Source organism: Podarcis melisellensis (assembly GCF_964234715.1).
Source record: "Podarcis melisellensis genome assembly, chromosome: W".
Taxonomy (NCBI): domain Eukaryota; kingdom Metazoa; phylum Chordata; class Lepidosauria; order Squamata; family Lacertidae; genus Podarcis; species Podarcis melisellensis.
In genome coordinates, this window is record NC_138535.1 from 8930079 (window position 1) to 8944016 (window position 13938).

The window sequence follows — 13938 nt, forward strand, 5'->3', positions numbered from 1 at the left end:
CATCTTTTTCAAAAGAAACCTTAAACCCCTTCTGCAACAAATAAGGTACAGATAAAATACAGCGATGCATCCCTGGTACAGTGCACACCTCCAACTGCTCCTGCAAAACAGAAAAATAGACATTTGCAACATTCGTTACATTTTTCTTTGCCCCATTTGCGAACAGAACAGTTTTCCCAGCTGGAATTGCCTTGCAATTCCACATCTCGACAGCAGGGGTCTCTGGAACCAGGTTGCGATTAGCACCTGAATCGATTACAAAGCTTAGTTCAGTGTCTCTCTCAGAGCTGTCCTTCACCATTGCCATAGCAACAAAAGTCTCGCTGCTCCCTCCCTCTGGGCATCTGCAGCTGTTCTCTCTGGTTGGCACGTCAACCAACTCCCCCTTGTTCAGGACCTTGTCAGCTTCCGTAGACGCAACTTCCTCCGTTGTCTTGGAGACCAGACTAGCCTCTGCGCTCCCACGGAACTCTGTAGGGCTTATCTGCACATTGTGCAGGTGGTTGGCCTTGAAGCGTCTCAGCTTCCCAGACCTCTGCGCACGACGAAAACAACTCTTGGCAGCCTTTGGAAAACAAGCCGTTTCTGAGCTTTCACTGCTCACTGCCCCCCCCCCCACTGCTCTCAGGGCTCCCAGGACGTTTGCCTGCACCCCCTCTGGCGGGTAAAGGGCTCCCAACACTTGGCTTCTGACCTGGCTCAGCACACAGGTACGGTGCAGCATTCTTACAGCTGCCAGCAATAGCCCCTTCGTCCCCCTCTGGGGGCTCACAGCTTTCCTCAGCTGTGCGTTGGCTCTCAAGAATGTGCCCAGCGCCATCTTGCCTCTCTCCTTCGGATGCAGCCATACCCTGGCTCTCGCGTTCCACTCCTGCTTCACAAGCCTCACGGAGTGCCAGCCAAGCAGCCTCAGGCCTTTTAGCATCCAGGACAATATGCTTCAGCGCATCACTCACATTCTCTGCCAGAAAAACTAGCACACACTGTTCAGTTTCACTCAGCTCTGCAGCTGCCCCAGCCGCTGTCTGTGGCGGCTGCACTGCCTCCCAAAGGTTTTCTCCGACCAGTAAAAGCTCTACGTGGAGGCTCCACGTCCACCAGCCTTCACGCGTCAACTATTCACATGGCAGCTTAAGCTCACAGCCATGCCTTTGGGACTGCGCCATTTTTCTTCCCGGGGCCCCAGCTGTACTCACGATTTCAGTTCAGCCTTCCAGCACCCGTTTCTCAGCTGCTCTCAGCTCCAGCTAGCTTCTCTGCCTCTCAGCGTCAGGCAGGACCTCAGCTATCAGCTTTCAGCAGCAACTTCTCAGCTGGCTCCAACGTTGCCCAGCTGACTTCAAAGCACACTTCGCAACCGTTTTATAACGGTAATTAGTCCCATAACCTGTGAAAATTAAGAGTGACTAATTTGGCTTACGACCCCAATTAGCTGCAGTTTATAGCGGTCCGGCACGCTTCCCCTCTCAAGCTGCGCCGATCTGCTTCTCTCCGTCACGCCTTGCAGAGTAAAAACACAGCGGAAAAAACTGTTGCCTGTTGCTTCCTTAGATCCATGCAAACACACCAGTCTTGTGTGCTCATTTATCAGTCCTTTATTACAGCAGAATATTTACAGCTCAACATTTCTCAGATAGACACTCCTGGGCTTCTTTCCGCCATAGCTATTGGCTTCCGTCTCTCACGAAGACAAAGAGACAGTGAGAAAAAGCTCCTCCCAACCTTCTAAACCTGACGTCAGAATGTGAGGCGTCACTCAGAACATCTTAACCCTGTAAGTTCTGAATCCCAACAGTTACTATCGTGGTTTCCTTGCCGGGGAGGACGGAGAGAAGCAGAGCCTGCTTGTTTTAAAGGAGCAAAGCCGGAGAGGAGCCTCTCCTGCATTATTCGCAGCATCCTTCTCCACACCCCTCACGTGTGCTCCTTGTCCCTTGAGTGTTTTTCCTTCCCTCCCCACTTAAAACGTGGTTACAAAGCACGGATCCACATGGATCCTCAGGATTTTTGTATTGGGCTACCCCAAACTCACTGTCAGATCACATGTCTGTGGCCACAGCATGAACCACAAAAATCATACATCCACTGTTTCGTTTAGAATATTTTTTTCTTGTTTTCCTCCTCTAAAAACTGCGTGCGTGTATGGTCAGGTGCGTGTTATAGAGCGAAAAATACGGTAAGTCATGCCCTACAATTTCAATAAATTTACTCTGAGCGGGGGTAAATTAAATGTTAGGAGATACCAACTTGCTAGTTACACATAGAACAGCTTGTTGAACTCAGTTTCCCAGATATACTGGGAACACTTTATTAAATTAACCTGAAAGCCAGCCCATGGATTTGAAACCAGTAGCAACCACCATGGACTCCCTCCTCCACTGAGAACAGCTTCCCTCAACCTGGCACCCTCTGTAGGTTTTGGACTACAAGTCCCGCCAGCACCAGCATGCTTTTGTAGTCCATAACACCCACTGAAAAGGTGGCCATAGGCAATTCTCTATTTTAGGATTAAATAAGATTATAATATTTGATATAAAAGAATGGTTGCAAAGTGAAACAAGTTACACATGCTAGCCTTGTAGCTCTCTTCTTATGAAGTATTTGTAACAGTTAATCATAAAAAATAAAAAACGGATGAAAAATTATTCTTGGGGGGAGGGTTGTATGTAATGTTAGACCTACTCAGAGTAGATCCATGGAAATTAATGAACATGACTAACTTGGGTCCACTCCAAGTAGAATTTAGCTGCATACAATGTTTTGTTCATTTCCTCCTTTGCTTTATTACATCACCATCAAACCAGAAGAAAAAAGAGTCCTCATCAGTCACGCAGCCTAGTCTTAAAGATGCTGGTAGAATCTTCATGGTGGATTTCTGAAACCTTGTGAAGTTAGGGTTTTGTTTTTGTTTTTTTACTTCACACTCAGCACACAAAAGCAGTTGTTTTATGGACAATACTGTAGCTGCTCCATCTACATTTTTATTGCTGTGACTATATTCTAACTTGTTTTATAGCTTCACTATGCAGGAAAAAAGCAGGGTTGAGGCTTGAAAAAGCGACTCAAGCTAGACAAAAAAAAATATATTTCATACAGCGGTTGGGTTCACATGTTAACACTAAGACAAACCATGGTTTAGCATGAACGTGCTGGCTCCTGCAGAGCAGAGCACAGTTGCTTTGCCAGTCTTTTCAGGTCAGTTTGGTAGAGCAGCTAAGCCAAGGGCTGGCTCAGCTTGCATTCTGAGCCCAGGATTGCGATTCGGGATGCTCTTCCTTTACCACAATCAGTAGCCAAGGTGCCACACTATGCTGAGCTAAAAGGGGAGGAGTGGAACAGGTGTGAGCTCCTCTCTAGGATCCAGCATGCTGGTTGGGACTGATGGGAGTTGTAGTTCAGCAACATCGGGAGGGCCATAAGGTTCCCCACACCCGTCGTAAGTCATAGTGTGGTTTACTGTGATGTACTAAACCTTGATAAATTACACTGGTCAACAACAAATTTGGTGTCTGCGTTTTTTCAGTTGATTTAGGACGAATCTAATGCGCTGAATCCAAAAATCACATTGGTTTTGCTCAATCAGGTCAAGTTTTTGAGCTATGGCCACATGTTTTTTTACGTTTTTGTTCACATGTACGCTTGTGTGGAGCATTTTAGAAGAAGTTGGTGGGGATAAAATGCCATGTCGAATAATTGTTTTGATTGGAAATGATTATTTTAATGACAAGAAGTATTCAGGTCTGATAGTTCTGGGTGATTATGTCAAAAAGGGATCAGTTTGAAGTCATAAAACCTCGAAATCTTCCATAAATTGGTGCGGCAAAGCATAAAGTTGGGGGATCAAAACTAAGTTAATGGGGCAGCCGCCCCATGAAGTATCCTGATCTTCAATCAGCACGTCGTCCTGTAGCTCATTGTGATGAAATTCCAGTGCCTATCTTCGGAGAACTTCCTGACATTAGTGACGAAGATGCCTCCAGTGTCGAAGGACATGAAGAAGAAGAAGTGGTTCTTGAAGATGATGCTCCACATCCATTTTCCCAAAAGGAGTTGAATGATCTAGTTCGCGACCTCAGCTTGTCAAAGGACTCTGCCGAACTGTTGGCATCCAGATTGAAGGAAAAAACCTGCTCTCTGACAGTGCTCGCATCAGCTTCTTCCACAACAGGCATCAAGAGTACCTCCGTTTTTTCTCAGAAGAGAAGGACTTGGTGTACTGTGCAGATATTGCGCAGCTTCTGCTCAAGCTTGGAGTGCCACAGTACGAACCCAAAGATTGGAGACTGTTCATTGACAGCAGCAAGCGATCACTGAGATGTGTTCTGCTACACAACGGCAACCAGTTTGCCTCTATACCCCTGGCTCACTCAAGTACACTGAAGGAGAACTATGAAGTGGTGAAGTATGTGCTGGAGAAAATTGGTTATGATCAGCATAAGTGGTTTATTTGTGTTGAAGATGGTGAACTTTTAGTTGGGACAACAGTCTGGCTTCACCAAGTACCCATGTTTTCTGTGCATGTGGGATAGTAGGGACTGTGCTCAGCATTACACGAAGAAGGACTGGCCGTTGCGGGAGGAATTGGTGCCTTGCAAAGAAAGGAACGTCATCAATGACCCTCTGGTGGACAGAGACAGAATACTTTTCCCACCGCTGCACATCAAGCTCGGCTTAATCAAGCAGTTCACCAAGGCTCTGGACAAGGATGGTGACTGCTTCACTTACTTGTGCCAGGCTTTTCCAGGATTGACCATGGAGAAGTTGAAAGCTGGCATCTTTGACGGTCCTCAGATCCGTCAGCTCATCAGAGATCCAGAGTTCGGAAACTCAATGAACGAAGTGGAACTGGAAGCGTGGAAGGCATTGGTTCTGGTAGTGAAGAACTTTCTGGGCAACAATAAGGCCAGAAACTACGCAGAACTTGTCAACAACATGCTGACTGCTTTCAGAAACCTGGGCTGCAACATGAGCGTCAAGATGCACTACCTCTTTTCACATCTGGACTGGTTTCCTGAGAACCTGGGTTCAATGAGTGACGAGCAGGGGGAGAGATTCCATCAGGACATGAAAGAGATGGAGACCAGGTATCATGGTCGCTGGGATGCAGTCATGATAGCTGACTACTGTTGGACTCTGAAGAGAGACCTGCCTGCCGCTGAGCATTCCAGGAGTTCCAAGAAACGGAAGTTCAAGCCCTGAAGTTTGAAAAATGGTGAAGGAACGTGCAGTTTACGTGTACTTACCTTTATCAATGCCCACCATTCAGTTTACAGTAAACCTGACCTGATGGAGAGAAACGGATGCCATTTCCTGATTCAGCAGTGCAAAAATACCCTAAATCAGTTGTAGAAATCTACACAACATTCAAAAAGTAAAAAATTGTTGCCCAGTGTTATTATACAGTAATCAAGACCGATGATTATCTCTGCAATGATCCCCTAAAGTGTGCTTGTTACACAGAAAACAAACCCACACACATTAGCACTACACAAGGACAGGACAACAGACCAATGTAGTCACTACCTGGTGATTTTGAAGTTCTGGTGGAAGGTTGAAAAGTAGCTTTTGTCAAGGCGTTACTTAGGCTCTCCAGTTCACTGTCAAGGCTGAGTTGATGAGAGTTAGAAAAGCAGCAGGGAGGGAAAGGCGGGAAAAAGAAGCCAGGCATCAATCAGACCCTATTTACTGTTTCTGAAGAACTCAAAAAGCACAACTAATGTTGGATTCTTGTCGCAGAAATGAGCCATGGCAGAAATGTGGTCTCAGCAACTTAAAATTAGCTAAAGGCAAAACTAAAATATTTATGGGGATGAACCCAACATTAGTCCTACTTAGAGTATACCTATCTAAATTAAAGGACATGGCTGATTTTGTTAAATTTCAATGTCTCTACTTGGAATGCAGCTTGGCTGAATACCAATTTTAGCTCAATTTTCATACACTGCAGTACGATTTTAGTTCATATACAAACCAGGGCATCTACAGCAACGTTTATCAAAGCTCTTCCTCAGATGATGGAAAAGAAACTGAAGCAAAAAATGTAATACTATGATGAGATGCAGGGGAAGACACTAGGTTGCCAATACATCTTACCTATATGCTTACTGACACTTAGAAGAGGAAAAAATATGTCCATATTTTATTTAACAATATAGCACTTAATTGTAAATGGAACCTCTAAGTGGCTTACAAAAAGTAAAGCAAAAACAATAAAATTACCTGGTTTGATTAACCCTATACACACACACACTGCCTGATTGTAATAAATAAAACCTTGAAGCAGTTTAAAAGAAAATTAGCAATTTTCTTTTAAATTTAAAACCTTTTAAAAGAAATAACATTAGCATTAAAGAGAGATTAAAGCATGTACATTGGGAGATGCTTGCCTTATGTGTGACAGTGAGGACTTGGACCATCAGCTGTGGTGAGGACTGCAGGGCCTGCTCCCTTCCAAGGCCTTTTCCAACTGGCCTAAGGTGCGGGGGCCCAGGCCCTCACACTCTCAGCTACAAAGGACTCCTGTGGCAGTGAGGCCTTGGACCAATGGCTGTAGTGAGGACTGCAGGGCCTGCTCCCTTCCAAGGCCTTTTCCAGTTGGCCCAGGGGTTGCCAGGAGCTGAAGCAGCCTCAGAGTAAGCAAACAAGCGGGCGAGAGAGCCCAGCCAGTCAGTCCAGCAGCCCTTGCTGTTGGGAATGGAGAGACAAGTGGGAGGCTGAGCAGGTGGGCATTGCACTGGCCTTTCTTGTGCTTGCTGTGTGCAAGGCTTGCCTGGAAGCTGAGTGTCCAGTGCCGAAGGGGAGCCTTTCCACCATGCATGCCCGGCAGTGACCACTGTTGCCTCCCAAGGTGAATAAGGGGCTGGCCTCATGTTCACCTTTGGCCAGTCTCAGTTGGGCTGCTAAGGCTGGGGGAATCCTCTTCCCAGGCCCCTGCACGGCAGCGTGAGGAGGCAACTCTCTTTGGGATGGGGGGGGGGGTGGAGTTCAGAGACTAGGGGCATTGGTGGCAGCTGCCTGGAGGACTCCCAAGGAGAGGGGTGAGGAAAGGAGGCTGAGGGAACACTCCACAAGGGAGGGTGTTTGGGAAAAGGTGAGAGGATGCTAGCCCTTCAGGCAAGGGGTGACATAACTGGGCTCCTGAGCCCCACAGGGGTGCTGCAGAAAGAATGTAGTTGGTCAAGGGAGCTGTGGACTCAAAAAGTTGAAAACCTCTAGGTTAGGGGATCCCAGACAGGCCACATGGCATGCACACACTGAGCTCAATCCTTCAACAGAGGGAAATGGGGGCTGTTACTGTCAGTACACCTTTGAGCCGATGTCAGTGACTGGGCTCAACAACTGGTTCTGCCCTGACTGGGCTAGGCAAACTGGAGCACTTCCAGAGACCTTCCACTCCTGGAAAGCAGGTCTAAGTGCACTGGACCCATAACTGTGAGTTGTGAGTACCAAAGTCAGCAGAGTATGAACAACATGGAACAAAGCTGTGAACCATAACTTCTTTATTTTCTAATAGCTGCTACAAACTAAAAACTAAAGAGCTACTGGCTTGCATGAGTGTTACAGCTCTCACTCAGCCATCTTATCTCTACATAGATAACAGAGACTCTACACAGAGTCAGGCAGGAGGGAAGAAGCGAAGAGCAGTTTTCACCCCCTTCTTTCTGAAAACATCAGGAGATTCTTACAATGGGAGGGGGTGGAAATATCAACAGCTACTATGGCTGCCCCCACGTCCAAGCATCCAAAGCCGGAAACAACCACTTCAGTTTTCCCATAAATAGAGCTGGATTTTCAGGCATTTACTGTTTTATATTTAAAAAAAACACACAAAAAAACCCCCACAACCCAGTAGGGAATCTTTGATCCTCAAGATGTTCTGAACAATGACTCCCACCACCCACCCCTGGGCTATTGGCCAGGGGTGGATGGTAGCTGTAGTTCAACCACATTTGGAGGGCCAAAGGTCCCCCACCACCTGTTTTATGAGAACTCTTTATGTAGGCTGGCTTCCAGTGAACTCAGGTACTGTAAATATTGAGTAGAGAGGGGCCTTTTTTAGCTCACAGCTCTTAACCACTACGCTATTCTATTTAGACATTTAAGTACATCTGGAGAGAGAAAAGCAAGCAACTCACAGGAAACTAGTGTTTACAGGCATATTCCTTTGAGGAACACTAAACTGGCCAGCAGGACAAGAAGATCCACCTGCATTATCAGTTAGAAGAAGTTGAATTCCAAGTTCCGTGAGTGGAATCTGCTCATGGAATGGACTTTTCCACCTCCTTCCCTCTAACTTGAGTCCCTTACACATCATAAAAGCCGCCCTGGTATGTTATTCTTTGTGGGGAGGAGACTCCCATAGTACAGAATGTGGTACTTGGGGATGGGGAAGGTAGTGGTGAAATCTGAACACCTCAAAGCCCCCTGGGCAAATGGAAGCACCTTCTAGACATGTAAAGACGTATGACTGTGCTCAGTATAAAGGATGGTGGGATACGGTTTCTAGCAGAATCCACGGACTAAAAGTCACCGTCATTCAAATTGAACAGACACAGAGAGCTGGATGGGGCTGGTGAGGGGTTGGAGGAGTGTGGGGGTGGAACATGGATCAACACAGGTATCCGTTTCAGTCCACAATCCCTGAAATCTCAAAAGCCTACTTAGTTTGTCTCACTGCCAAGTTCTCTATTATTCACCAGCACCCTTTGGGGCCTTAAGCACTAGATACATGCTCTTTAAAAAAAAGTATGTATAGACACACACAAGCTTTCCATTCCATCTACAGTGGTACCTTAGGTTACAGACGCTTCAGGTTACAGACTCCGCTAACCCAGAAATAGTACCTCGGGTTAAGAACTTTGCTTCAGGATGAGAACAGAAATCGTGCGGTGGCGGCGCAACGGCAGCGGGAGGCCCCATTAGCTAAAGTGGTGCTTCAGGTTAAGAACAGTTTCAGGTTAAGAAAGGACCTCCAGAACGAATTAAGTTCTTAACCTGAGGTACCACTGTAGACCCAAACACAAGGAAGGAAAATGTGGCTTGCATCTAACATTAGACCCATTGAAATTAACAGACATGACCAACATAAATCCATTCACTTCAATGGATGGTGTTCAACTCAAATAGTAGACCTCTTGAAATCAATGGACCTAACTTAGTTATCTTCATTCTTTTCAGTGTCTACGCTGAGCAAAAATTAGGTTGGACACAATGCTCCTTCTTTGGCAAAGCTTTGGACCCAGCACTCAGACGAACCAATGCACTGCAGAGGGGGAAAGCAAAGCTGCTTGGGGGGTTTCTTGAGCAATGCCCATCTTTGTATGCTGCTGCTAGAAGAGGTGGTAGTGGATAGGCTCCACCACGGCATCTGATTGTACAAGCGGAGCTCCTGCAGGCTGCCCACCAGATTCATCAGCCGTTTCAGCTGCTGGTCGATAATCTCCCAGTTATTGGTGACGGCGTTGAAGAGAGTCTCACGCTCAGGTACCAGTAAGCGCCTATTTGGAAAAGGAAAAACCAGAAACCAAATTTCAACAGGGAGAGAAAGAGAGAGGCAAAAGAACAGAGAACACCACAACAAAAACAATGCAAACATTTAAAGAACAATGTCATATATTAAAACAGTTAAAAGGAGTACCAACACAAATGCAGATTGTAAATGGTAGGTCAGAGAATAACGCTACAAATATCTGCAGATGGAGACCACAGGAAGGGAGTGCTCGTGTCCTTAAATGCTGCTTATCAGTTTTCTACGGGCATCTGGTTGGCCACCGTGAGAACAGGATGGACCATTGGCATAAACCAGCAGGGCTTTTCTTATAAGGGATTTTGTTTTGTTTTATAATACCATCGAATTGTAGAACTGAGGAAGTGGAAGGGACCCAGAGGGTCATCTGGTCCAACTCCCTGCAATGCAAGAATCTCAACCCAGTCAGTCCCCGCATCCAATTTGAAACCTGAAACTGGACTCTGCTTAGCTTTGAAAATGTGCCAGCAGTTTTATTGCTGCACCAACTGGGATTTGTTATTATGCTAGATATTTATGTTTTTATGTTGCAAACCACACTATGATATTTGAATGAGGGTGAAATAAATGAATAATATATTCTCTTGAAAGACTAGTTAGAAGAAGGAGGTCTTCAACGGGAGCAGAGAAGGAAACAGAGAGGGTGACTGCCCTTACATTGCAGCAGAGGATTCCATAGAGCAGCCCCCCTACACTAAAGACCCAATTCCTACCTCATACAGATCTCCTGGGTTAGATGATTATGCACAGGAGGCCAGACCAACCATATGCTGGGAATGCTCTAGCTCCAGACTTCTGATCAGGAAGCTGGACCAGAAAGTGGCCTTCAGGGGGGTCCTCCTGTTGGCTATTTTCAGTTTAGTAGCGCTGCAGAGCGCTTGCTGGGGAGACCATGCATTAAAAATGAACTAAAAAATAACTTAAACAAGGTTTTAATAAAAAAAACAAAAACTCCTTATACACTAAATACATCAACAACAAACCAGACCCAACCACCAACCCATTCCCCCAGGGTGATGAGGGAGCTAGGTGCTGCTCCTTATATACTATGCCCAAATGCTGACACAGCTTAATTAACACAACCTAGCATCACCTGCTATGTTTCACAGCTGTAAGACTGGGTCTCGTTATTTGCCCTGGCCCTTAAAGACATACACAACTTGTGAAACAATAATGAACCTTCACATTTTACAGTGACCATTCAACATTTCCCCTGCAGTTCATTATTGTGGAACAAAAACATAAAGCATACTTTGTACATGTCTTTCATGTGTAACCTTTGGAAGTGCTTTAGTAAAAATGTCTGCAATTTGATTGTCACCTGGGACATACTGAAATACAATCATTTCGTCAGCAATTAGTTTCTTTACAAACTGTAAACGTAAGCTTAAGACTCTAGTGCACTGTGTATTGGTTTCTGAACATAGGATAGCGAGTCCACTCTGGGAATCAAGGTAAACTTTTACTGGTAGCGTTACTTGCATCTGTAGGTCTGCAAATACTTGCAGATACCATTCTACATCACGTGTGGCCTGAACGCATGCACATAATTCACTCTCTGTTGTGGAGAGACAAATAATGGTTTGTGTCTGGGACTTCCATTCAAATGGAAAACCGTTATAACAAAACACCATACCAGACACACCCCTGCAATTATTTTGTTCCACTGCATGAGATGCATCGCAGAAAATTTCAAAACCTTTGTCAATACTTGACGTTAACTGCAACCTATAATGTTTGGTATGATTAAGGTACATTACCACTCTCTTAAGAGCAGAGAAACATTGCGTAGTGGACTTTTCCACAAATTTTGCCAGAAAGTGAAAGGCATAAGTTATATCTGGTCTTGAGATTCTTTGAATGAAATTTAGCTTGCCTATAGCAGAACGGTACAAAGTTTTATTAGGAAATGGCTTATCTTCACCTGTAAAGGTGAAACCACACACCATAGGTGTTTCCTTCCCATTTACATTTTCTAAACATAGCATTTCAACAAGATCATCAAATTTTGCAATTTGATGAATCAGAAAAGATCCATTTTTGCCTTTCTCAATTTGCATGGATAAGTAATTTTTAGCTATGCCTAATTCTACCAAATTTCTTCTGTAACTGTGATACTACCTGTTTATATTCCTGTTTAGTTTTTGTAGAAATTAACACGTCATCTACATACACACATATTTTTGTTACAGAGTTTGCTCTTTCCTTTATAAACACACAATTGTCTGCCTTTCCTTGTGAAAAACCAATATCCAGCAATTCTTTTGCTAAAGTTTGGTGCCAATTCCTTCCACTTTGGTGCAGACCATAAAGGGATTTATTTAATTTGCATACCAAACCTTCAGCGGCGTCTACGCCTTCAGGAACACACATAAAAATTTGTTCTTTTAAATCTGCAAACAAATATGCAGTTTTTATATCTAGGTGATAAACAGAATGTCCACATTGTGATGAATCTTTTAACAAAAGCTTAACTGTTTCGTATTTTACACTTGGTGAATAACACAAATCATAATCTTCGCCTGGAATTTGTTGGAAACCCCTAGCAACTAATCTAGCCTTGTACCTTACAACATCATTTTTGTCATTCATTTTAACTCTATAAACCCATTTTGAATCAATAAGTCTCATATCTGGGGTTTGTGGTACAAGAAACCAAGTGTTATGCTCTTTTAAAGAAGCTATCTCAGAGTTCATAGCTTTATACCAATTTACAGCTTGGTGCTTAGGTAAATTCTGAACATCATTGTAGCTTTTTGGCTCAAAAACCGCCTTATTGGCATACACAGTATTAAAATGTTCATCTGCAAAACGTTGTGGCTTCTGCCTCTTTCTATCTGAATGTCTCAGTCCAGAAGGAGAGTCAGACTCCTCAGACTTAATGGGACTAAGTGAACTACTAGTTTCAGGTTGTAAATCATCATTGTCAGACAGAAGAGATGCCTGTAGGCTAAAGCTCATTGTCAGAAAACTCAAAAGAATCTAACCTCTCCTTGGGTGCCTGTAACTTTAAATCATCAAACAAATTATCAGATTCAACAGGCTTTTCATCTTTTCCCATTAATTCAGAAGCACAATTTCCTGCTGCTGCTGCTGCTTCTTCCTCTTCTTCCTCAGTATTATCTATACCATTAGTATCTTGGAAAACAGCAACTCCATTCCAATTTACAGTTTGTATCATGCTTCTGGTAATATGAAATTTGCTAGTTGCTGGTATGTAAATTCTGTACGCCCCCTGCTGGTAGCCCATTAATTTTCCCTGAACACTACACTCACCCAATTTCTGCTAAGCGGAATAATACATAATTACATCTGAACCCCAAATACGTAGGTATTTCAGATTGGGGCGTTTTTTAAACAGCTTCTCATAGGGGGTGACATCTAAACCAGAATGATAACTGCGATTTTTAACATGGCAAAAGGCATTGAGCGCTTCAGCCCAAAAAACCTCGGGCAGATTAGCATCGTGCAGATAAGTTTTAACCCCTGCCTGCAGGTCACGCTGCACAACTTCAACAAGCCCATTTTGCCAGGGACTTCGGGGGCAAGTTAACTCATGAGTAGTTCCCTGCGCTTCCAGGAAATTCTCAAAATCCTCAAACAAATTCCCCGCCTCGGTCAGAAAACAGGTTCTTAATAGGTTTGTTAAAGTGCATTTTTACCCAGCTACAAAAAAAAAAAATGTACTTCTCAAATGCTTGGGACTTTTCAGCTATTGCATAAGTCCAACAGTATCTACTATACTGGTCTATCAGAGTGAGCCAGTACTTAGAACCTCCTAATGATGGTGGGAGTGGCCCAACTAAGTCACAATGTACACGCTCAAATGGCTCAGTTACTTTCCTATCTGAGCACCTACCCTTGCGTGCAACCTTGATCTTATTCTTGCAACAGGATAAACATTGCATAAAGAATTTATATGGTTTTAAGTTGAGGCCATTAACAGTATTCTTTGTCTTAATTACATCAGCAAAATTCAGATGTCCTAGAAGACATGGACACACCCGGAATGTGGCCTGACATTCCTCAACCTCTGGCTTGACTGTGCTGCTCTGCAATTTATAGGCGATTGGGAGTAGGTGCGAAAATACAGTCTATATAAACCATCAGAGTCCCGGGCATACAATAGACGTTTGGTCCCATCGAAAAACTCACACATTGACTTTAAGAAACACAGAGTTATGCCTTGACGAGCAAAACACCTTACTGATAATAAATTGTCCTCTGACGGGCAGTAAATGCAGTTTGCTATCGTAATGTTTAAAGAGTCAAGTTTAACCGTACCCCTGCCAAGCGACTGCAGGACTTGTGAATTGGCTAAATGTACATTACCAATTTCCTCTTCGAAAGAAATAAACAAGTTTCGATCGTTGCAAATGTGCTGGGATGCACCTGAGTCCACAATAAAAGAA

General features: G+C 44.2%; 2 protein-coding genes and 1 long non-coding RNA gene across 3 annotated transcripts in view; all 3 read right to left on the minus strand.

Moving 5' to 3' along the window:
* Window positions 1–8224, minus strand: part of LOC309361175 — a 34243-nt gene extending 26019 nt beyond the window's left edge. Inside the window, exons 1-2 of the long non-coding RNA XR_014164367.1 lie at window positions 8136–8224; window positions 5524–5606 (exon numbers count right to left, since the gene is read on the minus strand). This is a non-coding gene — a long non-coding RNA (uncharacterized lncRNA). The remainder of the gene's footprint in view (window positions 1–5523; window positions 5607–8135) is intronic.
* Window positions 1–13938, minus strand: part of LOC309361268 (uncharacterized protein) — a gene marked incomplete at its 3' end in the record, with an annotated part of 324188 nt that overhangs the window by 250272 nt on the left and 59978 nt on the right. The gene's annotated exons all lie outside the window — the stretch shown is intronic.
* The window catches only part of LOC309361211 (nuclear pore complex protein Nup214-like), a gene marked incomplete at its 5' end in the record, with an annotated part of 49298 nt that continues 44708 nt past the window's right edge, over window positions 9349–13938 (minus strand). The window contains one exon of the mRNA XM_081896143.1: window positions 9349–9497. Within this exon, the coding sequence (XP_081752269.1) occupies window positions 9480–9497 (18 nt within the window). The 3' untranslated portion in view covers window positions 9349–9479. The remainder of the gene's footprint in view (window positions 9498–13938) is intronic.